Genomic DNA, 27111 nt, shown 5'->3' with positions numbered 1-27111 from the left:
CACGGGACACGGGCACCGCACGGACCGTTTATTGTCAGCGATGAGAGCGAGCGTTACAACCGAGGCGGGGCCCCTCCTACCGCCCTGCCTGCACCGGGCCGGAGGGCCCCGCCACTCTCCCGGGGCTCGGCCGGGACCGACCCCCACGGAGATCGGCGCCGGGCAGGGCCGGGCGAGGCCGGTGCCACCAGCGCGATGGCGGTGTGGTGATGGGCGACAGCGCAGGGCAACTTCTACTTGTCCTTCTTGGTCTCCCCCTCCGCATGCTCGGCGGCTGCGGGCGGGGCCTCCTCGGGCCCCTCCTCTCGCGGCTTCGACTGCTTCTTGGCCTTCTGATAGAGCTCGTTGAGGTTGAACTCCCGGATCACGTTCTCCTGTGGCCCAGAGGCAGCGTCAGCGTCCCCCCCGTGGGGGCCCAGGGACCCCCACGGCCCCCCTCCCTTCCCAGGCAAAGGGCAGGAAGGTCCCACCCACCTCGGAGAAGGTCCAGGACACGGCCCGGCCCTTCTTGTCGATCTGGGGCCGCCGCATGATCTCTGTGCCCCCCTGGAACAGGATGAGGGTGGGCAGCTGCTTGGTGAGGGGCGAGGTGCTGACCTTGTACCTGTGGCAGGACAGGCCCACAGTGAGCCCCGGGCAGCCCAAGGGGGCCAGGGGGTCCCAGGGGCCACCCTGGGGTGGGCCAGGCCATGTCCCCCACACCTGGTGCTGACATCCGTGTACCGGCCCACGTCCACCTTCCCAAACTGCAGCCCCTGGCAATTGTACCTGGGCAGGAGGGCACAAAGAGCTGGGGGGGGGGACATGGGGGACCACAGCCCCTGCAACCCCCCAAGGCCCTGGTGGGCACCACTCACTTGAGAGAGAGGTCAGCAAAGATGGGGGCGAAGGACTGGCACTCACTGGACCAGTTGGCGAAAAACTCCACGATCCACGTCACCCGCTTGTCCCTCTCCAGCTCCTCCTGCCATCGGGGCAGGGGCTCAGGGTGGGGGGGGGAGGAAGGCAGAGCCCCCCGAGACCCCCAGAGATGGGGAGATACTCACATCGATGGTTTTGTCGCTGAAGTACTTTATGTACTCGGGGCCCATGTACAGGGGGGGTTTGCAGGTCATCAGGAACACTGCAGGGACAGCACCCTGAGCCCACAGAGCCAGGCTGGGGCTGGGACAGGGCTCCTCTGCTCCAGAACCAGGACACAGCGAGTCTGGGGCAGGGAGATGTCCTCCCCAAGGACACTCACTCTGCACACCCACAGCCAACTGTGGCCATGAGGGTCACCCGGGGGCAGGAAGGGGCTCTCCCGGGGGCACAGGCAGGGCACAGGCTGGACTGGGGGCTCCAGGGCTGCCCCAGAGCTGCCCCAGCAGGGCTCACCTATGCAGAGCGTGAGGTAGAGCAGCCCCATGCGGATGTCAAGGCGGAAGAACAGGATGGCGTTGGCCACTTTGCTGAACATGAAGATGTTCCCGATGTGCTGCTCCACGGTGACTGCAGACGGGATGCAGGGATGAAGGGATGGGACCCAGATCCCCCACCGAAAGGGCTGGGGGGGATCCTGAGGGAGGGCTGGATCTGGTGCTCCAGACTCCATCCCACTCCGCTCCATAAGCCCCATAAGCAGCCCCCTGTGCTCCCTCGACTCACTGGAGCGCCGGTTCTTCATCATGACGATGGCGCTGAGGAACATGAGGATCTCCACCTCCCGCTGGCACAGAAAGGGGACAGCGTGAGCCTGCGCTCCTGCCAGGCCCGGCCAGTGCCCGGAGGCCTGCTGGACCGGCAGCGCAACAACGGGGGCTACGGGGCACGCCCTCCCTCAGCCGGGCCAGGGGGCTGCGAGGGCAGGAGGGGAGCAAGGGGGTGCGGGACAGGTCGCGCCGCCTCACCCAGTCAAAGTCGCAGGGGTTGCCATCCTCCCGCTGCGAGGGCAGCCCACGGCAGAGCGGCGGGACCTTGCGCACGATGAGGAAGGCGGCGGCGAGCAGCGCGGACAGTGGGTAGTAGGGCCGCGCGAGCCAGCGGCACAGCCCCGGCAGGGCCCACAGCAGCGCCAGCAGCGGCGCCACCACCGCCATCTTCCCCGCGCCCCGCCCGCTGCCCCGCGGGCGGCGGGGCCTCGCGGAACCGGCCAATGGCGAGCGGCGCGCCGGGCGCTCCCCTGCGCCGCGGGCCAATGAGGAGGGACAGAGAAGGAGAGGCCGCCAATCAGGAGGGCGGGATGAGTCTCCTTTAGCAACGGCCGCAGGGGCGGGGCCGGCGCTGTGCCCATGGCGGGGCGGGGCGGCCCCGCGCGGGGCACGCTGGGAAGATGGAGAACTTCTCGGCGCTGTTCGGCGCGGCCGATCCGCCGCCCGCCGCCGCCGCCGCGCTCGGCTTCGGGCCTGCCAAGCCGCCGGGCGCCGGGACCGCGCCGCCGCCCGCCGCTGCTGCCGCCGCCGCGCCGCAGCCGGGCGAGGACGCGGCCCGCAAGACCACCACCGGCCCCTTCTACCTGCTGCGGGAGCTGCCAGGTGCGGGCGGGCCGCGGGGCAGGGCGTGGGCCGCCCTCGGTTAATCGGCGCGGTCGCGGGGTGAACTGACGGCTCGACCGAGCAACGGGCGCGCGCAGGGGACGGGCCGGGCGGCAGGAGGGTCCCCGGGGTTGGGGGCAGGGCACGGGGATCCCGGGCTGGGGTGGGCGGAGGGGCCGGGGTCACGGGGCCGGGGCAGGGCAGGGGGATCCCAGGGCTTTGGCAGGGGTGGGGAGCGAGGCCGAGCGGTCCCGGTGCCCCGGCGGGCCGGTTCCCCTCTCGCTATCCCCTCGCGCCGCCGCCCAGGCACCACGGAGCTGACGGGCAGCACCAACCTGATCACGCACTACAACCTGGAGCACGCCTACAACAAGTTCTGCGGGAAGAAGGTGAAGGAGAAGCTCAGCAACTTCCTCCCCGACCTGCCCGGCATGATCGACCTGCCCGGCTCCCACGACAGCAGCAGCCTGCGCTCGCTCATCGAGAAGCCGCCCATCTGCGGCAGCTCCTTCACGCCCCTCACGGGGGCCATGCTGACCGGGTTCCGCCTGCACGCCGGCCCAGTGAGCCCGGGACCGGCAGTTGGGAGGGGGGTGGGAGGGGCTGGCGCGGCCTGACCGTCCCCCTCTGTCCCCAGCTGCCCGAGCAGTGTCGGCTGATGCACATCCAGCCCCCCAAGAAGAAGAATAAGCACAAGCACAAGCAAAGCCGCACGCAGGACCCCGTCCCCCCAGGTAACGAACGGGCTGTCACAGCCAGCCCCCCCCCCCAGTGGTGCCGGAGCTTCGGCTCATCTGGCGCTGCCACTTTCCCAGAAACCCCCTCAGACTCCGACCACAAGAAGAAAAAGAAGAAAAAAGAGGAGGATCCAGAGCGGAAGAGGAAGAAGAAAGAGAAGAAGAAAAAGAAGGTGGGTAGGGAGGGCCGGAGTCCAGTTCCCTGCCCGCGTTCCCCAGGGGGCTACTGCCCAGCAGCTCTCAGGGCCTCAAGTCTGTCTTTCCTCCGCAGAACCGGCACAGCCCGGAGCACCCGGGTGTGGGCAGCTCCCAGGCCAGCAGCAGCTTGCGATGAGACCACCCCGGCACCTCCCCGGGGACCCCCCGGCCAATGGCCCCAGCTGATCCCGAGGGGCTTGGCCCTGTGTAACCCTGGGCAGGGGCGCAGGGCTGGCCTGTCCACCCCCTGGCAGAGGGGACACCCCCACAGCCACCTGGGACCAGAGGCACAAACTCTGGGGGTGCTGACCTCGGGCTTTTGTACCTAAAGACCCCAGAGTGTCGGGGCCTGCTTTTCGGCCCTCTGAACTGAGGGCTGCCACGACCCTTGGCCAGCACGGTGTGGGGAGCAGCCCTGAGCAAGGGGTCCCTGGACTGTGCACAGTCAGCACCACCCTGAGCTCCTGCCCTGGCTCTCAGCCTGGCTCCTACCTTGGCTTTGGCCTTGTCCTGCTCTGGCCTTCACATCCCAGGCCTGCTGAGGATGGGAGGGACCCCTGGAGAGGCACCATGTCCTGCGCGGAGGTGGCAGCTGCCGCGGGCACCGGGATCTCCAGCCACAGTCACAGCCCTCCTCCGGATCTCGAGCCTCACTAGCACCTGCCACGCCTTCCCTGGAGCAGCTTTCCCCATGCCTGGAAAATCCTTACCTTTCGTGGGAGCAGTTTGCCCCAAAAGCAGCCCAGAACACGGCTGGGCTTGCCTCTCCCCAGTCCCCTCTTTCCTCTCCCCGCTCAGAATGGGGAAGGCTGAGACCCCGAGGAACAGGAGTTCCTCCGTCCCTGGACGCCAAACAAAGCAAACGCACGGCCCTGGGGCAGCTCATTAAATATCCTTTTATTCCTCGTCTTTAAAATGGCTGATAATAATAAAAAACCCTGGCGTGGCTCTGCGGGGCCACAGGAGCTGTTGCCGTAGAGAAAGAGTCCAGTAGTGCCTGCAGGGCCACGGCTTTGCCCAGGCAGGGCAGGGGATGGGGAGCATGGGGCTCCTTGGCTGCGGGTTTTTTTTTTGGCATGTGATGAGAAAATATTGCTTTCTGGGGATGTGCCCCACGGACCTGCCTCTTCCCCAAGCAAATGGAAATTAAAACACCCCTGTGGCAGCGAGAAACTCCATTGGAATCATTAACAAAAAACAAAGGCAACAAAACCAACACTCACAACATCCCCACCCCCGACCACAGCCCTCAGGGAAAAGGAGAAAGAACAAAAACCGTGGGTGGGGGAAGCTGGAGTCCATGAGAGGCTGGGGGTGTGGGAGGGGGCTGCCCCCGTCCTACCTTGTCTGTGGGCCCCCTGGGGGGCTGGAGGCTGCACACATGACGGACTGGGGGGAGAGCATCTGAGACCTTGGGACAGGGCACCAGAGGGGCACCTGGCACCCCACAGCCCTGTAACCCTGCTGGGGGTAGGACAGTGATGCCCAGGACCTGCACTGGAAACCCCACATCCCTCCTTTGGGGATGGAGACCAGGTTGGGGGGCTGAGACCCCCGGGCAGAGAGCGGGCAGTTTCTCTCTGGGTAAGATATATAATTTCTGCTTCTTTTTTTTTTTTTTTTTTTTTAATACTTATATTTATATATATAGATATTTATATATACACACACCTGGTAACTCGGAAAGAGAAAAAAAATAGAATCCGTAACAATAATAATAAAAAAAAGTATTCTGGTTTAAAAACAATCCGTTCCTACCACGCCAGGCGAGCGGGTGATTGCACAAGGCCCACAAGTGGCTGGTGCAGCCGAGGCAGTGCCAGGGCTGCAGCCCCCCCCTTCCCCCCAGAGCCCCCCCGAGGGTGTGTGCCAGCCCCCACAGGCCAAGGGGTGGAGAAGGGGAAGGGCAGGGCGGCCGCTGGGCTGTGCCCCTGCCCGGCTTCCCCTGGAGTCCACAAGCGTCCAGCAGCGCGTCCCTGGGGGCCACCGGGGAGGAGGGGAGGGGGGAGCGGCTCTGCCCCTCATACCGAGATCTCGTAGGTGGTGCCCCCCACGCCCGACACCTTCTTGACGCTGCCGCGGGTGGGGCTGCTGAGGGGCATCGGGCCCGGTGGGGCTGAGCCCAGGCTCTTGGGCTGCCCATTGGACTTGCTGTAGGCTGTTCTCATCTGCACCTCGTCCCTGCGGGGAAGAGAGGACGGACACGGGGTCAGGAGCGGGGATGGCTCACCTCAGCCACAGCCCTGCCCTCCCCAGGGACCCCCAGCCCACCCCAGTCCCCGAGGGGCCTGTGGAGGTGTGGGGGGAACCAACTGTTCTGGGAGGAGGAGGAGGAGGACTTCCCTTGCCCTCCCAAGGGACCTCCAGCACTCACAGCCCACTCCAGCTCCCATGGGGTGACCAAAGAGGAGTGGGGGGCACCAGCTCTAGTTCTGGGAGGAGGATATCCTTTGCCTTTCCTCAGGCAACCTTCAGCATCTCTCCGCATTTTGCTGCCCCAGGGAGTTGGAGCGGCACTGGGCACGGGGGCACTGAGCAGCCACCTCCCTGACGAGTGAGAGTCCCATCCCACAGACCCTGCTGTGCCTTGTGCCATACTCACTTTGGTGCCAGTAAGGGCTGCAAGGCCACCTCCTCCGTCTCAGGGCCGCCAGCCTGCAAGGCTGATTTTTGGCTGCTGTAAGACACGGATTTGCCCAGGTGGGGGGTGGCGGGCTGGTCGGGAGAGCCCAGTGAGCGCACTCGCAGCGCCGGGGGGGGCTCAGGCTTCCCGAAGCGGGGCAGGGCCGGGCGGGTGAGGGGGTTCTTGCCCAGGGGTGAGCGCTTCGAATCGTCCGAGGAGGAGCTGGTGCGGGGGGCGTTGCTGGAGCCTGGCATTGACTGGATGCCCGAGTCCACCAGCCCTGCATCCTCCTCCCGGCCCGGGGTCGGTGGCTGCTGCAGCAGCTTCTCCCGCTCCTGGATGGAGGCCACGATGTGACGGGAGAGATTGTCATAGCGCACAGGCGAGGGCTCGCGGGGCGCCGCGTGCTTGGGGGAGGCGGCGCTGGCGAAGCGGCCGTGCAGGTCGGTCTCTCGCTGCTGGGCGATGCGGGCTGACAGGAAGGGCGAGGTGTAGCCCATGGGCGGGTCGGGCTCCGGGCCCGCCTGCACCGACTCGAAGTCGGGGCTGTCGGAGGGCGTGAGCAGGCTGTCATACGAGAGGCTGCCGTTGCGCGTCTGGTTCACCAGGCTCTTGTAGGAGGTGGAGGTGGTGCCCTCGGAGCGGATGGACTGCAGGTGGCCCGTCTCGAAGCCCGTGCCCTGCGCCGACTTGAGGCTGGAGGAGCGGGAGCCGCTGGACAGGGGGTCAAAGTGGAAGCTCTTGCCAAAAGTGGGTGAGCGGAAGCTCTCGGGCTCCAGGCTTGGCTCCGAGCGGTAGCTGGGCTTGTGGCCGCTCTCACAGATGGAGTTGGGCTCCTTCAGGCTGTTCACTCGGCTCAGCTGAGGGGCAGGACAGCAGTCAGCCATGGAATAACAACAGGGTCCCTGCAGAGCTCTGGACACCCATCCCAAACCCTCCCCACACCAGGAACACCACCCCCTTGGGGCTGGTCCTCCACACCGGGCCTGGCCTTACCTTGGCGCTGGTGGAGTGGGGCAGGGCTGCCGAGCTGCTGCTGCTGCTGTAGCCAGGCCGGTACTTGTACATGGTGGGAGTTGGGGGGCTGTCCTTGCCTAGCAGGCTGCTGTCTGCACCGGGAGAGAGGGGAACACTCAGGGGGACAGCAGCTCCCCGGGGCTGCAGGGAAGGAACGCGCCCAGCCCTGCCTTCCCTGCCCAAAAACCGGCTCGAGCCTGGGGCGGACAGTCCGGGGAGGGAAGGATGGGCTGGAGGGAAGGGGCAGAGGGGCAGGAGAGACAGAGCAGGATGAAGGGGTGTCCCCACAGCCACGTGTGTGGAGCTGGCACTTCCACGCCCCTGCAGCAGCCCCGGCTGGGTGACACCCTGGGGGGGTGCACTGCACGGGGTTGCTGGGGCACTCCCCCCAGGGACACACACACTGCAGCCTTTGGTGGGCAGCGGGGCCAGGCAGTGCAGCCCAGCCGGGGCCGGGAGAGCTGTGGGGTCCCCAGCCACTGTGGGAAGCAGCTGCCACAGGCTCTGCCCGTCACATCCCACCTCTGGCCAAGCCCAGGCAGGAGCCGGCCAAGACGTGCTGTGCCGCCGAGCCGAGCCCGCCACCGCTTTGCCTCCTCCGTCCCGGCGGCGCAGTGGCTGCAAGGCACAGCTCCCCACGGCTCCGGACAGCGCTGCGCCGGCTCGGCCCTCCGGCTGTCAGCATCTCACAGGCTTCTCCAAGCACGAGGGGCTGCACACAGCGGCCCGGGGAGTGCGGTGGTGCTGGTGTGCTCCGGGTCTGCCCTGCAGCCTGTTAAAGCCACCTATGGCCCTGGCTCCTGGCCTGCCTGGCACAGCCCTGGGCTCCCTTCCCAGCGGCTGCCGGGGCCCTGGTGCCCTCCTTACCCTCGGTGGTGGCCAGGGTTAAGTGTGTCCTCAGGCCCGTGTAGCGGCTGAGGTCGGGCTTAGGTGGGGGTGGCGGCTCGGCGTCAGCAGACTGGCTCTCCGTCACTTCCAGGCTCCCCTTGGACTGCAGAGACAAAGTGCAGGGGGGGTCAGAGGGGGCCGAGGCTTCAGCCCCCCGAGTGGGCAGGGAGCGGGCAGTGGTGGGGGCTCTTGCTGTGCTCCTGGGCCATCCAACAGACTGCGCTCTTGGGGCTGCCGCGTGCCCTGGGTGCTGGAAGTGCCAAGGAGGGGGGACCTCCAAAGGGTGCTGTGCAGGGAAGGATGGGACCAAGAACGGCGAAGCCTCATGTGGCCGCTGCCACATGGGAGGGATGTGGGTTTTGTCTCGTGGGGACAAAGAACAAGACAACACGGAGCGGGACGAGGGATGTGACCAGGCTCACTCGGTTCTCTACTCACGGATGCAGGCTCGCACCCCTGGGCTCCGTGGAGGGCCCTAGTGTGGGCAGCGCTGGTCCCCACCTTCCTCACCTTCGTCCTCTTCAGCTCTGTCTGGATACCGTTGTCCATGATCTTGACGGTGATCTGACCATCCGACACCTCGGGCCGCAGGAAGGGGGGTCTCACCAGCACCGTCTGTTCGGCCTTCGGGCGCCCGAGGTACCTGGGGAGGAGGCGGGAGGAAGATCACGGCCTGGTGGCTTCTCTGGGGATGCCAGGGCTGGGTGTGATGAGGGCCAGGGGTATCTGCGCTGCTTGGGCTCACCTGGGGGCTGGGGAGCTGCAGAGCACCCGACTGACGTTCTTACAGCAACCGTTGGTGAAAGGGTTGACACCCCCACGGAACTTGCCCGTTACCTGCGGGGTAAAGGAGTGTCACAGGCCTCGGGGTAGGCAGGGACCGCAGGGGGCTCGACCCAGCCAGACATGCCAGGGTCTGTCCAGCAGCCTCAGGACAATCTCCAAGGACAGAGATACTCAGAGATCCTCTCCCTCATCCTGGTCCCTGTTTAAGTGGTCGACTATACCCTGGAGTGCCCAAGGTCTCCCTGATCTTGCCTCCTGCCCCCCAGAAGTGCCCACCTGCCTCCATCCTCTGGCAGCACCCCCAACCCCAGGCTGCCCCTCAGACAACCTGTGCTCTGCCCCTCCAGCTCAGGGGCCTCCCAGCCTTAATCCAGCCCATCCACATTCACCCTGCTCCGGAGAGCCCCAAAATGTATCCGTAGGTGGCCTCGCCGGGACCAGCAGCCCTCCATAGCCCCATGGGCCTACCTGTTCGTTGGTAGTGCGGCCCCTGGCCACGAGCACCACGTGGAAGCCTGTCAGGCCAGCGACGGGAATGAAGAACAGCCCGGCCACGCACATCACCACCATCCTGCCACAACCAGCTAAGGAGGAGCCGCAGCCCCGCTCAGCACCGCGCCAACCCCGGCCCCCACCCCGGCCCCCACCTTGTCCCCACATGGCCGGGAGGATACGTGACGGCCATGCGTACACCAGAGAGCTCCTCCACCTGGTACAGCACGTAGAGCAGCCCGAAGCCAAAGACCCCCATGATGTGCGTGGTGAGCGACAGCAGGAAGAGAAAGAAGTAGCGGTAGTTGCGCCGCCCGATGCAGTTGTTCACCCAGGGGCAGTGGTGGTCGAACTCCTGCAGGGGTGTTGGGGAGTGGCATGGTGAGGGGGTGTTGCCGGGGCTCCCTGCCCTGCCCTGGCACAGGCCCCGGGAGCTCCTCACCTCCACGCAGTTGTCGCAGACGCTGCAGTGGGAGCAGCGTGGCGGGCGGTAGAAGCGGCAGGTCGCGCACCACTTCATGCGCACTTGGATGCCCTTGATCTCCACCGTCTTGTAGAGCGGGGCCCGGAAATCGTCCTCCTTGTCCTCGTCCTCCTCAGCTGGTGGGAACACCCCGGCATGGCCACGCATCAGGGCCTGGCCAGGCCCTGCCTGCCCGAGCCAGAGGCACCCAGCATTGCCCTGCTGGCACCCAGCACAGGGACCCCCAAACACAGCCTGGGGGGCTCTCCCCAGCCTCGCCCTTGAACCTCGATACCACCTGAGCCCCAGGGACCCGACATGGGGTGCTGAACCCAGAGCTGACGTCCCTGTCACCACCCGATCCGACTGGGCAGGGCGAGGAGGGCTCTCCACCAGCCTTTGGGACCCAGAAATGCCCTTTATCTCAGAGGAAGGGTGCAAGGAGGCAGCTCTACCCAAGACCCTCACTGGCTGGAGCCAGACTCACCTCGTGGGAATATGCCCGGGTCCATGAAGGTGGCCATGCTGAAGTTGGCCAGCACGAAGAGGAAGACGACAGCATTGTAGGCGGGGATGACAGGAGAAACATAGAGACTGAGCCCCGGGCACCTGCGGGCACAGCAGCAGTGAGACCCCCTGGGACCCCCCACTGTCCCCACAGCTCCACCCAGTGCCCCCCACATCCAAACTGGAGCTGTGCCTGGGCCACCTCTGCAGCCCAGCCTGACCCCGGCCCAGGAAGCACCCTGAGGGCACAGTGGGACAAGCTCCAGGCATCATCCACCAGGGAGCAAAACCCCTCGTGCCCACAGAAATGTGGGATCCCACTGACACACAGAGCAGCCATGGTGAGAACAGGGTTGGGATGGGGGGGGACCCAGGGGAGAACACCAGAAAATGCCTGCACTTTGTCCTCCCTGTGCCCCACCAGCTGCACAGGGCGCAGAGAGGACCCTGTGAGAGGACACAAAACCAGTGCCAGCTCCGGCGCCTCCAGGGCTGCTCCTGCCCCTCACATCCCAGAGACAGCTCTGGTGGGACGCTAGGACCCCAACCAGCACCCAGCTCCTCCAGGAGAGAATCACCCTGCTCCCTCCTGCCCCAGGCAGGCAGCACGCTCAGGACAGCGGGCTTCCCCCTCGGAGGCGCCAGTGTAATTCCCTAATCTGCTTTGATGCTGGGATTTAATCCTGCAGATCTAGGGCAGCATCTGTCCCTCTCTTCTCCCTGCGGCGCTAAGTGCCGATGGATTTGGGTGGCCGGAGCAGCGTGGGGCTGGGCAGGCAGGGCGACATATGGTGCCAGCGCCGTAATCCCCCGCAGGTTGGGTCAAGGGGCAGGCACTGGGCCCATCCCTTCCTCCACCACTGGGCAGGGACGGGTCCCACTGCCAGCCAGGCAGCCCTGGGAGCCCCAGCAAGGCTCCAGCTGGGAATAAAGCCTTGGCACAGGGCTCTGCCCCCAGCGCAGGGCTGCCGGGGCCCAGGGGAGGGCAGGGGGGCACCCTGGCCAGGGCAGATGTGGCAGGGGGTGGAGGAGTGGGCACTCCTGCCTGGCACAAACCTGCCTGGCACACTCCTGCCTGGCACACACCTGGCAGCACAGAGGGCGAGGCGGGCAGGGCGCTCCCAGCACCGGGCATGGCTCCGTGCCCCGGGGAGGGTGGGAATCATCAGTGGGACCAGCTCTCACAAGCCAAGGCCAAGGCTGTCCCCATCCAGGTGCAGCAATGAGTGCAGGAGGAGAGCGGGAAGGCAGACCCCTGGCTTCGGGAGAGCGCTGAGAGCAGCACGGCGGGGCCAAGCCCTGCTCTGCCACCTGCACACTCCTCCTCCTCATCTTCCTCTGGGACACCTCCAGGCCCCACACACAGGACCAGGCTGCTCCTGCAAACCATCTTCCCACCAGAGCCCCTTCCACCCGCGCTCCTCAGGAGCCCTGCCGGGCACCCTGGGCGCTGCCTCCCCTCTCTGTATAGGGAAGGCATCTCCCGGCGTGTCACCCCAAGCTCCACTCCGGGCTGGGGAGCGGCTCCGAGCCTGGCACCGGCCCTGCCAGCCCTGCTGCCTCCTCTGGAAGCTGGCCAGGAGGATTCTTCACAGCTGGGACAGGCTGGAGAGCAGGAGCCCTCTCCAATCCGTGCTCCAAAACCCTCGGAGAGCAGTGTTGGAGAGTGACAGCACCAGGCCACAACCTGAGCAAGGGAAGAATCACAGAATCCCGGAACCGCAGAAGTGTTCAGGTTGGAAAAGCCCTCCAAGATCACAGAGTCCAACTGTTCCCCCAGCACTGCCAAGGCCACCACTGAACCATGTCCCCGAGTGCCACATCCACACCGTTGTTCTTTGAACACCGTCAGTGGGCTTGTGACTTCACTGCAGCCCTGGACAGCCTGTTCCAGGACTGAACAACCCTTTCCATGAGGAAATTTTCCCTAATATCCAACCTCAATTGCAATCTGAAGCAATCTTGTCCTTGAGCTTGTTCCTTGAGAGAAGAGACCGAGCCCCACCTGGCTCCAACTTTCTGTCAGGGAGTTGCGGAGACAGAAGAACAGACCAGAGCCAAGGACCCCATATCTCTGAGCTGAGCTCCCCAGCTCTGTTCTCTGCCAGAGGGAGAGGGGCAGGGGGCTCAGAGGAGCCCTAAAAGCAGCAAACGCCCTTCCAGGAACCCTGTGGAAGGAGCTCCTCTCTCCAGGAAGGGAAATCCCAGCCCAAACCTTTGCTGGAAAGGGATGGAGGGAAGCCAGGAAGGCCCGTGGCTGGGCAACCATCCTGCACAGGGAACAGCCAACAGCCAGGCCAAGCCAAGCATACGATCCTCGAGAGACAGGGAAAGATCCAGCTGCCTTGGAAAGCTCTGGGGCAGGTAGAGAGGGAAGAACTGGGGTGCAGCATTCCCGGCCAAGAGCACAACATCGGGGTCTCCTCCCCAGCACCCTGCTGCCCTCCCGGCTCTCCCGCACCCAGGGACCCCTGTGTTGTGGGACACAGGAATCCCCACGGAGCCTACGGCCAGGGAGTCACCTCCCGGGCACCCATCCCTGAGGGAACCTCCTTATCGGGAGCAGGAGGTGCTCCTGCCTTTTGCTCTCCCGGGACAGAGAGTGCCCTGCCTCAACCCCGGGGACAGCCCCGGGCAGGGCAGGCGCCAGCTCCTCAGGAGCAGGAGGAGGAAAAGGAAGAAGAGCAGGAGGAGGAGGAGGGAGGCTCCTGGCCATCATAGCCATGCATGTCCCGCAGCACTCATCGGGTTCCCCCTCCAGATTGGATCGGGACGCAACACGCCCATCGCCAGAAGAGCTGTCAGGACTTGTCCCTGGCAGCACATGAGAGAACTCTGGGAACCTCGGGCACCCTGAGTCACACCTGGATGTAAGACAGGCTTTTTGCCACCAGTCATGCCCGGAGAAGCCTGTCCCTCCCCGCTGGCTCCCTGTCCCCTCCACAGCCCCTCATCCCCTGCCCCTTCCTGCAGCACAGCCGTCCCCAGGACGCCTCTCCTCCCTCCGGCTCTCCAAGGCCCTGCACCAACACAATCAATCCCTGCTCACCCTGACCCTCCTACAAGTTCGGGTCCCACCAGGAGAGCACACAGCACTGTTCCCCAACGGCACCAGTCCGTGTCCTGGCTCCAGAAGGGACAGGGAGCCTGAGAACCAACCGCACCAGGAGCCAGGACTGGCCAGCAGGGCGATGAAGGAATAGACAAATGGACCCCATGAGGGAGTTTCCATCCTAAATCCACACCTGTCTGAGAGCCCACCAAGCCTGGGACCCCTGCTCTTCCCAGAGAAAGGCAGGAAAATCCCCTCTCCCACTGCCCCCCCTCCAGCCCAGCCGACCTCGGCTCATTTCCACAGCCACGTGCTCGGCAGCAGCTCCTCATTAAATTAATCAATTAAAGAGAGTTCTTGGCCCAGAGATACAAATCCTGCACAGACCAAAAGGTGGCCAGTGGATACTCTGGAAGTAACACAGCTGGAGCCTGGAGAGCCGTGCCGAGCCCTGGCTGCTCCCTGCCTGGGGGAGGCCTCCCAGAGCACCCATCCCCAGCTTCCACTGCACTTCCCAAAGGATGAGCCTTAGCTGGGATGCCAACAGCGAGCAGGGCAGCTGGCAGCTGCTCCAGCTGTCCTTGTCCAGGAGGACAAAAGTCACCCTGGCCCTTGGAACCACGCAGGGAGCAAACCTCAGGCCTGTGTCCCTGCCACCTCACTCCGGGGCCAGGCGGATGCGCAGCTGCCCCCGGCTGAGCCCCGTGGGAATGCTGTGCCCAGGCTTTCACGGATGTTCTGAAGTAGGTTAAACAACACCACTGACCTGTAATTACAGCGACCTGCCCAGGTGTTCCTGCCCTGGCCAAACCTGCTCCGCGGTGCCGGCTCCAGCGCTGCCTCTCACCCTGCACTGATAAGCGGCTGCTCCCGGCGCTGCCACAGCCCAGGGCCGGGATGGGCTTGGGGGTCCAGCTGCCCGGGGAGCCCCCCAAACCACGGCTGCAGAGGCAGCCTGTCCCTCCCCGGTCACACACGGGGTGTCACGCAGAGCTTGGAGGACATGGCCCGCTCCCCCCACTTCTTCTGCATCCCTCTGGAGCAGGAGCACAGTCAGCAACTTCCACAGGTGTCTGGCAGCCTGGAGCAGCCAAACCTGGAGCCTGGGAGCTGGGTGACCGCTTGGTGTCCCGGCAGAGGACGGCCACACGTGCTGAGTGACACCACCAGCTGCACCCTAACCAGACAGTGCGAACCAAACCCACTCTCCCCTTCAGTTGTCAAGTTCCCCTGTCACTGCCCGGTGGCTCCCAGGTGCCAAAGCCACAGTGACCTTCCCACCACCATTCCAGGGAGTGGCAGCAGCCACCACACCCAGACCTTCAGCTGCCTGCAGCTCCAGCTGACCCCCAGCAGGAAAACCCCAGGGAGCAGGAGAGGCTTCCCACAGCAGACGGTGCATCCCCTTCCCACCAGTCAGGACCCCAACCACATCCCCACTCAGATCCCACCCCAGGGACACCCTGCAGGGTTTGGTAGTTGGTCCGGCTGCCGCGCTCCAGCTTTCCTGCCCGGCACACCATTCCTGCCCGGCACATCCTGCCTCAGCTGCCGCTACTCTCTCCTGGGCTCAGAGCCAGCACAGCAGCCCAGCCCCCTCCTCGACACCCCCAGGTCCTGCCCCCCCCCGCTTACCACCCCCAGGGCACGTCACTGAGGCACATGGCACCAGGCAGGGAGGCCCGACAGGAGAGAGCAGCCCTGGGACACCTCCAGGGCCTCTCCAGCAGCCGGTACCATCTCCCACCCTGGTGGACCCCCAAGGCACTGGTGACCCACTGGCCACCCCCCTTGGGTCCTCCCAGGGACACTGAACCCTTGTTTGCCTGGGGCAGGGCTGACACCGACAGCCAGTGATGTGTGCAAGGGGTAGAGTTCTCCTCCCTGAACTCTCCTCTGTGGCTCACAAATTGATTACAAAACTCCAAAAATACCGCGGATCCTGCCCTGGCCCAACCAAACCACCCCGCCTGGCTCCACAGGAGAAAATGATCCCTGAGTTTTCCACCCACAGGTCACAAACCAGTGCCCAGCCCCACTGATCTGGAGCTGAGTGGTGACACGGTGCCTCACCAGGACCCCCGGCTGGGGGAGACTGACTGACACGGGTCCTGCTGCTCCACAGACCGCCAGGCTACTCCACCACCTGGAGCACAACATCCCCCTTCTCTCTGGGAGGAAGTACCAACACCTCTCCCTATTTCCCCATGTCCTCTGTCCCCCCCTCTCACTCCCCCCGACTCTGGCCAAGCCGCTGGGACTCACGTGAAGGCGAAGAAGAGGGTGGTGGCTCCCACTAGGAAGATGGCAGCAGCAGAGACCGGGACGTACTTGCTGGGTTTGAATCTCTTTCCAGAGGCTGCTGGCATGTTGGAGCTGTGGTGGGGGGTCCGCCCCGCAGCATAGCCCAGGCCCCACGGGAGTCAGAGCAGGATGAGAAGGGGAGGGGGACAAGGGCCGACCCCTTCCCGGCCTCTGTGCCCGCTCCCAGGCCAAGCTCCCACCTGGACAGATAATCCAGACAAGTCTCTGGAGCTGGTGGCCCAGGAGAGGAGCACACCCTACGCCCTGCCCTGCAAGAGCTCGTGGGTGCAGGAGAGGAGGCTGAAAACCATCAAAAATCCAGAGCAGAGCAGGGGATTTGGGTTTAAAACAGCCGTTGAAGCGGGAACACTGGGAGTCCTCGCGAGCCTCGCTCCGTCAGGAAACAGGCAGCCAGGTTCCCAGGGGAGGGAATTCCCCAGGCTTGCCCGGCGCTTCCCACCCGGCCAGCACCCTGGGAAGAGCACAGGATCAGCAAACTCCTTGCAAAAAAGCCACTCTGGGAGTCTCGGGGAAGCCACTTCTCCTTTTTAATCCACCTCGGCAGTGCCGCAGCCCCCGGTGCTGTACAGGAGCAGGGGGTGGTCTCCAAGCAATCTGCTCGGCTTCCTCACGGTGCCTCCTCCTCCTCCCCGTCCTCCCCTCGCTGGAGGGGTCACGGGAACACTCTCCCTGATTTCACCGGGATGCGGGGCTGGTTGGTGGTGGCCGTTTAATTTTATTTATTTCTCTCTTGTCCGTTAAAGCCGAGGAACAGCTGGTGCAAGGTTGAGCTGTAAATCCTTTCTTTCCAGGGGGGTGGAGGGGAAGGTCTGGCAGACTGTGGGTTTTCCTACTTGCTCCTTTCTCCTGACCCCTCAGGCCTTTCCACAGGCTCTGTATCCACTTGGCAGTTGCGAATCGACAGGAATTGCATTAAATCCTCTCAACAGCAACCATTTCCCAGCAGGTGAACGGGGGGGACCTGGAAGGGGGCATTCAGGGAGTGCCTTTACAACCCCAGCAGACACCCAAGGGTGGCAGTGGTGCTGGGCAGGTCTGTCTCACCCATGGCCCAGACAGTGCAGAGGGAAGGTCTCAGTTTGTTCCAAACCTCTCCATTTTTTCCTCCTCTTCTTTCAAAAAAATCCTTCTTCATTCATCCATTTGTCTTGTTTTTTAAAAAAAAAAAACCTACATAAAAACCATTAAAACTCGAGGCCTGGCACACCACAGCTCACCTGGAAAAAAAATAACAGTAGGAATTACTATGGCAAGAGAAGGGACAGAAGGGACAGAGCCATGTGGGAACACCAAAGGAGGGGCCAGTGAGCTCCCCAGTCCCTGCCCCATATGTGACCCCCCCAAGAAACCACCCTGTGCCCCAAAGGAGTGGAGGGACCTCCCCAAATTCCTTCCTGCAGCTCCAGCTCAAATCCCAGCACCAGTGAGTACCAGCTCCCTGAGGTGCAGAGGCCGAGCAGAAGCTCCAGGACTTAACACAAGGGTGGAGATCACAGGAGGAAAAGACATGCAGGAGTCTTATCCCCTTCCCTGGAGGGTAGGAGATGAGAAAGGCCCATGGAAAGCATCATTCCCCCAACCGGACATGGCTTTTGCAGCTCCAGATTTATCAAGAACTGTAGTGCCAGGACAGGGGGAATGGATTTGAACTACCAGAGGGCAGGGTTAGGTGGATATTGGGAGGAAATTCTTCCCTGTGAGGGTGGGGAGGCCCTGGCACAGGTTGCCCAGAGAAGCTGTGGCTGCCCCATCCCTGGAAGTGTCCAAGGCCAGGTTGGACGGGGCTTGAGCAACCTGGGCTAGTGGGAGGAGTCCACTAGGAAGTAAGGGGGTGAAACTGGACAATCTTCAAGATCCCTTCCAACCCGAACCATCCTGGGATGCCATGGTTCTGTGAAGGACAGCTGGCTTCTCACTGGGCAGCCCCAAGTGCCTGAAGGTGCCCTTGGGAACGTGCCATCCTTGGCTGATGATGAGGACGCAGGAGGGAGTGCCATGGACAATAGGAAAGCCAAACCATTCTGGAAATGGGAGCAGGAGGCCCTGACCTGCCCCAAACCCCAAACAACCACGAGCCCGTCACCCATCAATCGCATTGCCCCAGATCCTGCTCGTCACCCACCCTCCCCTCGCTGCCTCTCCCCAGGTCCGAATGCAGCCCAGCATCTTCCTGCCTTCCTCCTTCCAGCTTTCCCTGCCTCCCCAAGCTTTTCCTTCGGGATGGACACAGGAAACTCTATGGTGCTGACTAAACAGGGCTGAAGGCTGGGAGAGCTGCGGTCCGACACTAAAAAGGTACGTTTGATGACATGGATGTGTTACAATGAGCTGGGTCCAGTCACCCCAGCTGACTCAGGCAGGAACCGCTCCCACGGCCCGTCCCCCGCAGGACCCGAGCTCAACTTCCCACCCCAAGGTTTCACTGCCCTTGGGATGGGGAGGAAATGCAGGGACCAGCCCAGAGAATGTGCTGGTTTCACCTGGCAGCAGCTCCAGTGACACCAGGGAAAGCTGTTTCCCATGGCAGGGACAGAGCTCCCTGGAGAACTGCAGTTCTCCAGCCCCGCTCTGCGCCCACCGGGCTCTGGGAAAAGCACCAGCCCCTCCACAGGGTTTGGGGAACAGCCCAGCACCCCACAGAGCCCAGCCCTGCGACAGGGGCTGACAGCAATTCCAGGATGGGTTATCAGCAGTTCCAGGGATGGGCTGTTGCAAGTTCAGGGCCGGCAGCACGGCTGATTGCTTTAGCAGGAGCAATCTGCTCCCAGCCCTTTGAACGCTCCATCAGGGAGGCACAGCCACGCCTTGGGCTCAAACAGACCCTGCCAAGCAAAAGGGGGTGTTCCCTGATATTCCTCCCTCTGGAGATCTCCACCCTCCCCTCGAGGCCCTGCTCTGCCTCAGCCCTTCCACCCCAAGATCCAGGTGCTCTGGCACTTCACAGGGGGTGATCCCTGCAGAGGTGCCAGAGCCTGCTCCCCATGGAATCAAGTACCCGTGGGACAGGCCACCTGAGCTGGAGGAAAGTCCCAAGCGCTGTCATTAGTGACACCCAAGTGAGATCCGATGCAAATGCATCCCTGTTTCGTGCCCGGAATAACTCCACAACTCACCAGGAGGCTGCCGAGCCCATCCTGACTCCCAGAGCCACCACACAGCTCTGGCAATGCCTCCCTGATCCCCATGGCATGGCAAGACCCCCTCAGAGCCCCCCAGCCCTGCTGCAGAGGCCTGGGCAGAAGCCCAGCCCAGCCCAGCGTGTCAGAATCTCTGCTCTGCAATCCTCAGGGTGCCCAGGAGAACTCAAGGAAAATCCACCCTGAATTCCCACAGATGACACCAATTCAGGCCACATTCCCACTGATTCTCTCCCAAACATGTATGTTCCTCCCCAGCCATCCCCCTTCCCAGCCCTGCAACCTGCCCACCTCTGGTCTACCAACCCTTCCTTTCGCTGCACCTTCTCCCCAAACCCTTTGTCTCTCTGGACACTTTGTCCCCATTCCCAAAGGCCACTCACAGAATTCCCTGCTCCAAAGAGTCCCCAGCTCATGTCACTTCCATGCGACACATACAGGCTCTGCTCTTGCCTCCCATTCCTCTCCCTCTGTCACTTCCAGCCCAGCAATTCCTCTCCTGCTCCTCCAGACCTGCCCTGCTCCTTCCTCCCCCAGTGCCTCTGTCACTGCTCGCTCCCCCTTCCCCTCCCACAGAAATTCCACCTATTTTCCCACCCTAGCACTCCCCTTTCACAGCCCTTTCCCAGTCCTGCTCTGCTCAGCCAACCCTGGAGCATTCAAGTCCAGGGTTTCCCTCTGCTCACACAGGGCAGCTGCTCCTGTTTCCCTCATCTCCCTTTCTGAGGATTTCCTTTAATCACTCCCTCCTGTCCCTGTGGCTCCTCGCTCCACTCCTGCCCGGGAAGGAGGAAATACACCCAGGAATTGACCACAGGGCTCCCGCCACTACCCGGGATGGGAGCCCACGGCACGGGGAGGGCAGAGTTCCCCCTCACTTCCCGGCTCCCAAACCTGCGTCACCCGCTGGGATCCACAGCTCCCAACCTGCCCCGATCCAGCCGAGTTCCCACAGCGCAGGGCAAGCACACAAACAATTCCTTCCACGTGAGGCAACTCCCAGAGAGGGCAGATCCAGGATTGCGCCGGAGACGGGATGTGCTTTACCTGTTCCCACTTTGTTTTGATCGGCTGCGCCCCGGAGTTCCACGGCGCTGTTCCAGAGATTGCCGCGGGCTCAGCCCCGGCACCAGGAGATTCCCTCTTCCCTGTGCAGCTCCTTCTGCTCCCCCTGTCCTTGCACGGCCAGCTCTCACCTACCACTGACGTTTAGGACTCCAAAATCCATCAGAGAGAGCGGAAATGTTCCCAAACCTGCCCCACTGCAGCCCCCCAGCACAAGATTCCCCTCTGGTCCCCATCCTGTGTGCAAACAGGAACCACTGCCCTGTTTTTGGGACACTTTCTTGCTTCTAATTCCAAAGGAGGACGCACAGCAACGTGCATTTGGACATGGTGGAACTGCTGCATCCTGCACACCCTCCTCTCTTCCAGATGGATGTACAAGGGCATCAAGGAGGATGAACAGGGAAAATGGACAAATATTCTGCTGCAGACAGCAAGAAGGCTGGAATCACTCTGTGCTTATCTCCTGCCCGGGGCTTACACCGATCCCACCCTCCTTCCCCAGCCCATCCCGCTGCTTTATGCGGGATTAGCCCCATCAGATGGGCAAGGCAGGAGGAAACATGGCTGGTCCATCGGGGCTGTGTCCCACCGGGCCCCACAGTGAGCACGGACAGACCCGGGCTCCTGTCACTGCGCCAGGACACGCCGGGCACAGCTGCAGGTGGGAGTGTTCCCAAACAGGCCCCTCACAGGGGAGTTCAGGGTCCCCCATTAGGCCCCCCCTAACTACCCCTCTCTCCATCTCCAGACCGGGGCTCGTGGCCTCGGGATCCAACGGGAATAAACGTCTGCTAGAGCAGCACCTGGGCCCGAGGGAAGGAAGGTGATAACTGGATTAAGCCTAGGAAGAGGCTCCAAGATCAGCTCTCCTTGCTCCGATCGAGACAAGGCTCTGGTGGCACTTTACACCCCCCAAATCCACCCTGGTACAGAGAATCCCGTCTCCCGAGCGCCCAGACGCAGCTCTGCGCCGGGGCAGGAGCCGGCAGGTCCGGGGGAACCACTCCCCGGAGCCGCGGGGGACGCGGGGGCAGCCCGTCCCCTCCCTCCCGCACCGGCGGGAGGGGTCGGGGAACGGCGTGGAGAGGCCAGGCCGGAGCCGCACCAACTCGCCCCAAAAACCCGCGGAGGCGCGACGGCGGCGCCGGTGTGCGGAACGCGGCGGTGAAGGTGCTCCCGGGGGCACCGGGGCCGGGCACGGGTGCGGGGCAGCGAGTGCGTCCCTGAGGAGCTCCCGGCCCCGCTCCGGGGCGCACGGCCGGGCCCAGCCCCCGGGGCACGGCGCAGCACGGCCCGCTGCCGGCGGGGCAGGGGGAGGAGGAGGAGGAAGCGGCGCTCCCGTGCAGAGGCACCGGCGGCCATCGGGCAGCGTCGGCCGTGCGGAACGCGGCGGGGGCTGAGGCCGCGGACGGGCGGACGGAGCGAGGGGCTGGTGCCCGTCCGGGAGGCGGCTGGGTTGGGGGTGCCGCCGGGACACACCGGGGGCACGGCCCGAGCGGCGCGCGGGGGCGGCCGCCGCGGGACGAGCGGCGAGAGGAGCGGCGGCGGGGCCGGGGAGGGGAGGGCGCGGCGGCGGAGGATGGGGGGGCGGTGTGTGTGTGCTGGCGGCCCACGTGACTCACCGGGGGGGCCGCGCGCGGCTCCGGGATCGGTCGGCGGTGGCGGCGGCGGCTCCGGGCGGGCGGGGCGGGGCCGGCCCCAGCGCGCGTGCGCGCCGCGCTCGCCCGCCATTGGCCACCACCCCGCCGCGCCCCGCCCCGAGAGCGGCGGCGCGCATGCGCGCGGGGCTCGGTGGGGCGCGGGCTCGGTGGGGCGCGGGGGACGCGGCGCACGCGCGGGACGCACCACCGCGGGGACGCGCGGGGGAACGCGCACTGCGGGCACGGTGGGGGGGGGGAGCGCGGGGACCGAACGACCGCACCCCATGACCCCCGGGAATTCCCCATGACACTGACACGGACCGACAGCAGAGGGCTTCCGGATTTAATATCAAACCGTACAAAACAGTATAAAAGTGGAGGGCAGCCACACAGCCGGGAGGACTCAGGGGGGTACTGCCCGGGAGGAGGGGGGGCTCACACGCGGCTGCCCCCCTCTACTTGAGGTCCATGAAGCGGATGTCCATGATGAGCAGGAAGTTCTTGGGCAGGGGCCGCGGTGCCGGGGACAGCACGGTGAAGACCTGGCGCTCCAGATCGACGCCGGTGACCACGATGAAGCCAGCCACGCTGGTCTCCGAGATGTTGTCGTCAGGGCCGTCGGCCGTGCTGACGCTCAGCAGGTGGTGCACCATGTCCCGCCCCGGCGTCACCGGCACCAGCTTCAGCTGGTTGTCCTCCTGCGACATGCCCAGCGGCAGGCACGAGTCCGGGATGGTGGGCGCGCCCACCTTGTAGATCTTGACGTCGGAGAACTTGACGTCGAAGGCGTGCGGGTAGAAGCAGCCGCGGAAGCCATAGAAGTACTCGCGGATCCGCTCGTCCCGGCACTCCCGGCGGAAGTCCTTGGAGCGCTCCACCACGCCGCCCGACTTGGGCAGCAGCACAGTGCGCACGAAGTGCGGCAGGTCGCGCTTCAGCTCGTTGTAGAGGCGCTCCTGGTCCAGCACCACCACCACGTCCACCTCGAAGGCGGAGGCAGCGTGCACCAGGGCCTGGTAGCCCGAGCTCTTGACCCAGCCGCAGGTGTTGATGACGCAGCCGCTGACGGAGGCACGCCGGTTCACCTCGCACCGCTGGTTGAACACGTCGGCCAGGCGGGACGTGATCTGGGGGGGAAGGGACTTCAAAGATTATCCCGTTCCAACCTCAACAGCTTCCGCTGGCCCAGGTTGCTCCCAGCACTGAGCAGCCTGGCCTTGGACACTTATAGGGATGGGGCACAGCCACACCTTCCCCTGGGCAACTTCCAGACTCTCACCACCCTTCCTCCCCAATATCCAGCCCAAATTTCCTCTCTTGTCACTGTGAACCTGTTCCCCTTTGTCCCATGACTCCAGTTCCTGGGGAAGAGTCCCTTCAGATACCGGGAGGTTGCTCTGGGGTCCCCACACAAGCTTCTCCTCCCCAGCCCGAGTAGAAACCCCCTTTCCCAGCCTGTCTGCACAGGGGAGGTGCCCCAGTTCCCTCAGCAGCTTCACGGCTTCCTCTGCACTTCCCTCCCTCCAGCTGGGGAGGAGGGACTGCCCCAGGACTGCAGCCAGGTCAGGGTTCTGTCCCCGGACAGCCCCCTGGGCACTCAGAGCCCCCCCAGACTGGTGAGTCGGGGTAGGGAACAGCCCAGCCGTGGCCCCTCTCCCCTCCCCGGGGGGATCTCCTCCACGCCCGTCCCCGCGCCGCCCTGCCCACATCCCGGGGCACAGAGACCCCCGGAGCTGCGCCCGGCGTGGCGGGGGGGATCCCCTCCGGCGCTCACCTTGTTGTAGAGCTTGATGTTGGTGCCGGGCGTGGTGGAGCCGAAGTGGTAGACGAGGGGGGCCTGCAGGGAGAAGCCCTCCTCGACGTCGGCGGGGCGCTCGATGTACAGTGCGCCCATGGTGCCGGGGATGGACACCGAGCCCTGCCCCACGTCCAGCTCCACGAACGTGGGCCGCCGGCCCAGCCGCACGGCATAGTTGAGCAGCAGGCGGCACACGGTGGTCTTGCCCACGTCGGTGGGCCCCACCACCATCACGCGGGGGCCGCGCTCGTCGTCGCGCTCTGCCTGGCGCCGCATCTGCTCCAGCGCCGTGTGCGTGTTCAGGTACAGCAGCATCGGCGTGTCCCGCGACACGTAGGCCACCTCGGTGCGGCCGCTGAGCTGCACGGTGCAGCCGTGCCACGTGAACACGGCCACCTTGGCGCCCGCGTCGAACGTGAACTTCTTGTTGCGGGTGAGCTCGGTGCCGAACACCTCGGCCATGCCGGTCAGCAGCTCTAGCTGCACCGTCTGCGCCGCCTCCACCTCGAAGCGCAGCTCCGTCTCCCGCTCCAGCTCGAACTTGGCCACCTGCTTCTTCTCCTCGCCGCCATCGTCCGCCATGACACCGCCCCGGGACTCCCGGTACCGGCACCCGCCGCCGTCGCGCTGGAAGTGACGTCAGAGCGGCGCGACGGCGGGAGCGGAGGGCCCGCGTCACGTGCTGCTCCCCAATGACGTGGGGCGCTCGGGTCACGTGGGTGGGGACTGAGGCTCGTTAGTATCTCATTTGCATATATTTGCATGTAGAGTGCGTGTCTGCGTTCCGTCCTCTCCTTCGCATCGCACTACAGTGCCCCCCCCAACTGCGGTCCCTCGGGATGGCTCCCGGCATCGTTCGCGTGTCGTTCGCGTGGGGTTTGCACGTAGTCCAGTCCCCTCCCTTCACCTCGCCTGATTTACATCTCATTTGCGTGCGCCCCGGGAGTTACTGAGAGGGAGGAGTCGCGGGGACAGAGAGGACACGGGGGGACCGGGAGATAAAGGAGGACACGGGGACATGGGGGACACGGGGGGAGCACAGGGGACACACAGGGACACGGGGAGACATAGGGGGACAAGGCAGAACATGGGGACACGGCGGATTGCGGGGACATGGGGGGACACAGTGGGACATAAAGGATATGATGGACACGGGGGGATTGGGAGGACAAGGCAGAACATGAGGACAAGAGGACATGGGGACAGGGGAGACACAGGGGGACACATGGGACATAGAGGATATGATGGACATGGGGTACACGGGAAAATGAGGGACACGGGGGAACTAGGAGATGTAGAGGGACACGGGGACACACGGGGGGACCGGAGGGCACAGGGGGGGACCAGGGGATGCCGGCGGCCGCAGCGCATCCCCGGTAGCAGCGCTGACGTCGGAGGGGCGGGCGGTGACGTCACGGCGGCGGTGGCGGGCGGTGACGTCACGGCCGCGGGATGAGTCACGGTGCCGCGATGCGGCCCCCGGGCACGCAGGGCCCCCCCGCGCCCGCCCCGGGGACAGCGGCGACAGCGGCAGCGGGCACAGCGGCGGGCGGTGAGCGGCCCCGGCCCCCGCGAACGCACGGAACCCGGTACCCCCCCATCGTGCCCTCCCGCGAGATCCCCAAAGCCCCACCGAGCCCCTCATCGTGCCCCCACAGCATTCCTGAGATTGCCCTCCCCCATGGCAGTATCCCCGTCCTCCTGTCTCGCCACCCCAAATACGCCCCCACCCGGCACCCCGTCCCCTCCCGGAGAAGCCCGTCATACCCCCCCGGGACCCACAATCTACCGCTGGGACCCCCATCATCGCCCCTCGGGACCCCCAATTCCCCCCTCGAGACCCTCATCCTCCCTCCTCAGGACCCCCAATCTCTCCCCTTCGGGACCCCCATCGTTCCTCGACAGGACCCTGAATTCTCCCCCTGCCGATACCCTCAGTTCTCCCCGTCAGGTCCACCATCATTTCCCCTCGGGACCCCCAGTCTCTCCTCCTCGGGACACACAATCTCCCCCCCGGGACCCCCAACCTTTTCCCCTCAATGTACCCCCAGGACTCCCAGGTGTCTCAAGAAGGGACTCCAGACCCCGCTTGGGACACCCCCCCTCTCCCATCCTACCCCGGTCCCTCGGCCCTCCCTCTCCCGCCCTCTCTCGGAGCCCCCCGGGTGCTGCCCCTCACTCCTGCCACGAGCCGCCCGGTCTCAGGCTGGGGAATCGGGGTCCAGCAGTCCCGTGTTCCTCCCCGCCCCCAGTCCCCCGCCTCACCACCCCTTTCTCCCCCTTCCGCAGGCCGCCCCCCTTTCCCGCCTCCTTCTGCCGGGGCCCGGCGGAGCCCCCGAGCGCGGCCGGGCGGGACGGCGGCTCTGGGCGCGCTGCTGCGCTGCTTCCCCTGCGAGCGGCTGTGCAGGGGCTGCGCGGTGCCCCCGGGCGCTGCCCCCGGCCATGCAGCCCCGCCCTGCCGCCGCCTGCCCCCGCGGCCCGCCTGCCCCCCCGCACCTTCCGCAGCTATCTGCCGCGCTCCCACCGCACCTACAGCTGCGTGCACTGCCGGGCGCACCTGGCCCGCCACGAGGAGCTCATCTCCAAGGTGCCACAGCCGCGGCGGGGACTGTCCCCCCGCGGGACGCCCCGCAGTGTCCCCCGGGGGGGGCCGGGACAGCGGGTGTCCTCCCCCACCGTGTCCCCGGGGTGTTGAGCGTCCCCCCAGGGTGGCACTGGGACGGCCAGTGACCCCCATCGTGTCCCCGGGGGGTTGCTGGGACAGCGGGTGTCTCCCCCACTGTGCCTTCGAGGCGCTGAGCCTCCCCCCAAGGTGGCACTGGGACAGCCAGCATTCCCCACCATGGCGCCCCTGGCATGGCAGGTGTCCCCCCTGGCGTTCCCGTGGAGGTGACCGTGACCCACTCAGTGTCCCCAGGGGGGCAGGTGTCCCCCCGCGGTGTCCCCGGGGCTGGCACGGTGGCAATGCAGCGTGGGGGGGCACGCAGGGGCCGTGGCGGGAGGGGGTGCCTGAGGAGGTGAGGGGCTGACCAGTGACTCTGGCCGTGTCCCCCCAGTCCTTCCAGGGCAGCCACGGCCGTGCCTACCTGTTCAACTCCGTGTGAGTACTGGACGATGGTGGGGCCGTGGGGGATGGGGGGGTCCCGGGGTTTCCCGGGCTGGCTGCCGTGCCCGTGGGACACCCCGCTCTCGGCGCAGGGTGAACGTGGGCTGTGGCCCGGCTGAGCAGCGCCTGCTGCTGACGGGGCTGCACTCGGTGGCCGACATCTTCTGCCAGAGCTGCAAGACCACCCTGGGCTGGAAATACGTGAGTGTCCCTGCGCTGGCTCCCCCACCCCCTGCGGGCACTGCCCGGGATCCCCGACCCCTGCCCTGGACACCCCTGGGCACCCCAAACCCACCCTGTGGGTGCTGTCCCAAGCACCCCAAACCCTTTTCCGGGTACCCCAAATGGGCATCCTCTGGCCCCCCCAAACCTTCGCTGTGGACACCCCTGAGCCCTGGGGGAAGGCAGCACGCCGGGTGCCCCCGTCGGGGTGCGGGGGGCTGACGCCGCCCCCCCGCCTTGCCCTAGGAACAGGCTTTCGAGAGCAGCCAGAAGTACAAGGAGGGGAAGTTCATCATCGAGATGTCGCACATGGTGAAGGAGAACGGCTGGGACTGACGCGGGGGCAGGGCTGGGACTGGGGGGCACGTGGGGGCACGTTGGGGGGCTGGCGCTGGGTGAACCCTCCTTTGCACCTTCCCCGTGCCCCCCACGGTGCCCCTCCGGTCGCGGTGCCCGTCCCCAGCCGCGGGGGCTGTGGGGCTTTTCTAGGGCAATAAAGGCTTTTTTTTTTTTTTTTAGGAAGATGCTGTGTGTCACCT

General features: G+C 65.1%; 5 protein-coding genes across 9 annotated transcripts; 2 read left to right on the top strand and 3 right to left on the bottom strand.

Moving 5' to 3' along the window:
- TMX2 (thioredoxin related transmembrane protein 2) lies at window positions 1–2093 on the bottom strand. Its single transcript, XM_050335900.1, has 8 exons — window positions 1890–2093; window positions 1648–1708; window positions 1378–1491; window positions 1047–1123; window positions 858–964; window positions 703–768; window positions 475–604; window positions 1–374 (listed from the first exon to the last, which is right to left on the bottom strand). Exons 1-8 carry the CDS (start codon window positions 2076–2078, stop codon window positions 234–236), a joined length of 885 nt encoding a protein of 294 aa, XP_050191857.1. The 5' UTR covers window positions 2079–2093; the 3' UTR covers window positions 1–233.
- A 183-nt stretch (window positions 2094–2276) lies between these two features.
- MED19 (mediator complex subunit 19) lies at window positions 2277–4364 on the top strand. The gene is made up of 5 exons (XM_050335901.1): window positions 2277–2513; window positions 2820–3076; window positions 3151–3247; window positions 3329–3423; window positions 3522–4364. Exons 1-5 carry the CDS (start codon window positions 2312–2314, stop codon window positions 3582–3584), a joined length of 714 nt encoding a protein of 237 aa, XP_050191858.1. The 5' UTR covers window positions 2277–2311; the 3' UTR covers window positions 3585–4364.
- On the bottom strand, window positions 4326–21494 carry ZDHHC5 (zinc finger DHHC-type palmitoyltransferase 5). Of its 2 annotated transcripts, XM_050335898.1 has the most exons (13): window positions 21429–21494; window positions 16692–16818; window positions 15542–16562; window positions 10205–10326; window positions 9697–9854; window positions 9437–9609; window positions 9231–9333; window positions 8722–8813; window positions 8487–8619; window positions 7956–8079; window positions 7068–7180; window positions 6051–6931; window positions 4326–5629 (listed from the first exon to the last, which is right to left on the bottom strand). In XM_050335898.1, exons 3-13 carry the CDS (start codon window positions 15643–15645, stop codon window positions 5470–5472), a joined length of 2163 nt encoding a protein of 720 aa, XP_050191855.1. In that variant the 5' UTR covers window positions 15646–16562; window positions 16692–16818; window positions 21429–21494; the 3' UTR covers window positions 4326–5469. The 2 variants fall into 2 exon arrangements, with proteins under 2 accessions (XP_050191855.1, XP_050191854.1); XM_050335897.1 differs by having other exon boundaries at window positions 15542–16818.
- Window positions 21495–21779: 285 nt separating this feature from the next.
- Window positions 21780–24815, bottom strand: CLP1 (cleavage factor polyribonucleotide kinase subunit 1). Its single transcript, XM_050336298.1, has 2 exons — window positions 23221–24815; window positions 21780–22573 (listed from the first exon to the last, which is right to left on the bottom strand). The coding sequence occupies exons 1-2, from the start codon at window positions 23824–23826 to the stop codon at window positions 21902–21904; spliced, it is 1278 nt and encodes a 425-aa protein (XP_050192255.1). The 5' UTR covers window positions 23827–24815; the 3' UTR covers window positions 21780–21901.
- YPEL4 (yippee like 4) lies at window positions 24650–27094 on the top strand. Of its 4 annotated transcripts, none has more exons than XM_050336300.1 (4): window positions 24650–25831; window positions 26301–26344; window positions 26443–26551; window positions 26825–27094. In XM_050336300.1, exons 1-4 carry the CDS (start codon window positions 24926–24928, stop codon window positions 26906–26908), a joined length of 1143 nt encoding a protein of 380 aa, XP_050192257.1. In that variant the 5' UTR covers window positions 24650–24925; the 3' UTR covers window positions 26909–27094. The 4 variants fall into 4 exon arrangements, 2 of the variants coding, with proteins under 2 accessions (XP_050192257.1, XP_050192256.1); XM_050336299.1 differs by having other exon boundaries at window positions 24687–25831; window positions 26819–27094; XR_007631523.1 differs by lacking the exon at window positions 26301–26344.
- Window positions 27095–27111: the final 17 nt, after the last annotated feature.

The sequence above is a fragment of the Myiozetetes cayanensis genome, unplaced genomic scaffold (assembly GCF_022539395.1).
Source record: "Myiozetetes cayanensis isolate MyiCay16 unplaced genomic scaffold, myiCay2020 scf6-25, whole genome shotgun sequence".
Taxonomy (NCBI): Eukaryota; Metazoa; Chordata; class Aves; order Passeriformes; family Tyrannidae; genus Myiozetetes; species Myiozetetes cayanensis.
The sequence above is the reverse complement of the archived record's forward strand: the minus strand, read 5'-3'. Positions and strand labels throughout refer to the sequence as shown.

What these genes read in the sequence shown, in the direction of transcription:
- TMX2 (XM_050335900.1), bottom strand. Translation starts at nt 2,078, where the DNA reads ATGGCGGTGGTGGCGCCGCTGCTGGCGCTGCTGTGGGCCCTGCCGGGG. An exon ending in TACACGGATGTCAGCACCAG is followed by an intron (nt 605 to 702) that starts GTGTGGGGGACA and finishes GTCCTGCCACAG; the next exon opens with GTACAAGGTCAGCACCTCGC. An exon ending in TGTCCTGGACCTTCTCCGAG is followed by an intron (nt 375 to 474) that starts GTGGGTGGGACC and finishes TCTGGGCCACAG; the next exon opens with GAGAACGTGATCCGGGAGTT.
- MED19 (XM_050335901.1), top strand. Translation starts at nt 2,312, where the DNA reads ATGGAGAACTTCTCGGCGCTGTTCGGCGCGGCCGATCCGCCGCCCGCC. An exon ending in TCCGCCTGCACGCCGGCCCA is followed by an intron (nt 3,077 to 3,150) that starts GTGAGCCCGGGA and finishes CTCTGTCCCCAG; the next exon opens with CTGCCCGAGCAGTGTCGGCT. An exon ending in AAGAGAAGAAGAAAAAGAAG is followed by an intron (nt 3,424 to 3,521) that starts GTGGGTAGGGAG and finishes TTTCCTCCGCAG; the next exon opens with AACCGGCACAGCCCGGAGCA.
- ZDHHC5 (XM_050335897.1), bottom strand. Translation starts at nt 15,645, where the DNA reads ATGCCAGCAGCCTCTGGAAAGAGATTCAAACCCAGCAAGTACGTCCCG. An exon ending in TGCAGCTCCCCAGCCCCCAG is followed by an intron (nt 8,620 to 8,721) that starts GTGAGCCCAAGC and finishes CCTCCTCCCCAG; the next exon opens with GTACCTCGGGCGCCCGAAGG. An exon ending in CAGAGCTGAAGAGGACGAAG is followed by an intron (nt 8,080 to 8,486) that starts GTGAGGAAGGTG and finishes TTGTCTCTGCAG; the next exon opens with TCCAAGGGGAGCCTGGAAGT.
- CLP1 (XM_050336298.1), bottom strand. Translation starts at nt 23,826, where the DNA reads ATGGCGGACGATGGCGGCGAGGAGAAGAAGCAGGTGGCCAAGTTCGAG. An exon ending in ACATCAAGCTCTACAACAAG is followed by an intron (nt 22,574 to 23,220) that starts GTGAGCGCCGGA and finishes CTTCCCCCCCAG; the next exon opens with ATCACGTCCCGCCTGGCCGA.
- YPEL4 (XM_050336299.1), top strand. Translation starts at nt 24,926, where the DNA reads ATGGCAGTATCCCCGTCCTCCTGTCTCGCCACCCCAAATACGCCCCCA. An exon ending in GCCTACCTGTTCAACTCCGT is followed by an intron (nt 26,345 to 26,442) that starts GTGAGTACTGGA and finishes CTCTCGGCGCAG; the next exon opens with GGTGAACGTGGGCTGTGGCC. An exon ending in CCACCCTGGGCTGGAAATAC is followed by an intron (nt 26,552 to 26,818) that starts GTGAGTGTCCCT and finishes GCCTTGCCCTAG; the next exon opens with GAACAGGCTTTCGAGAGCAG.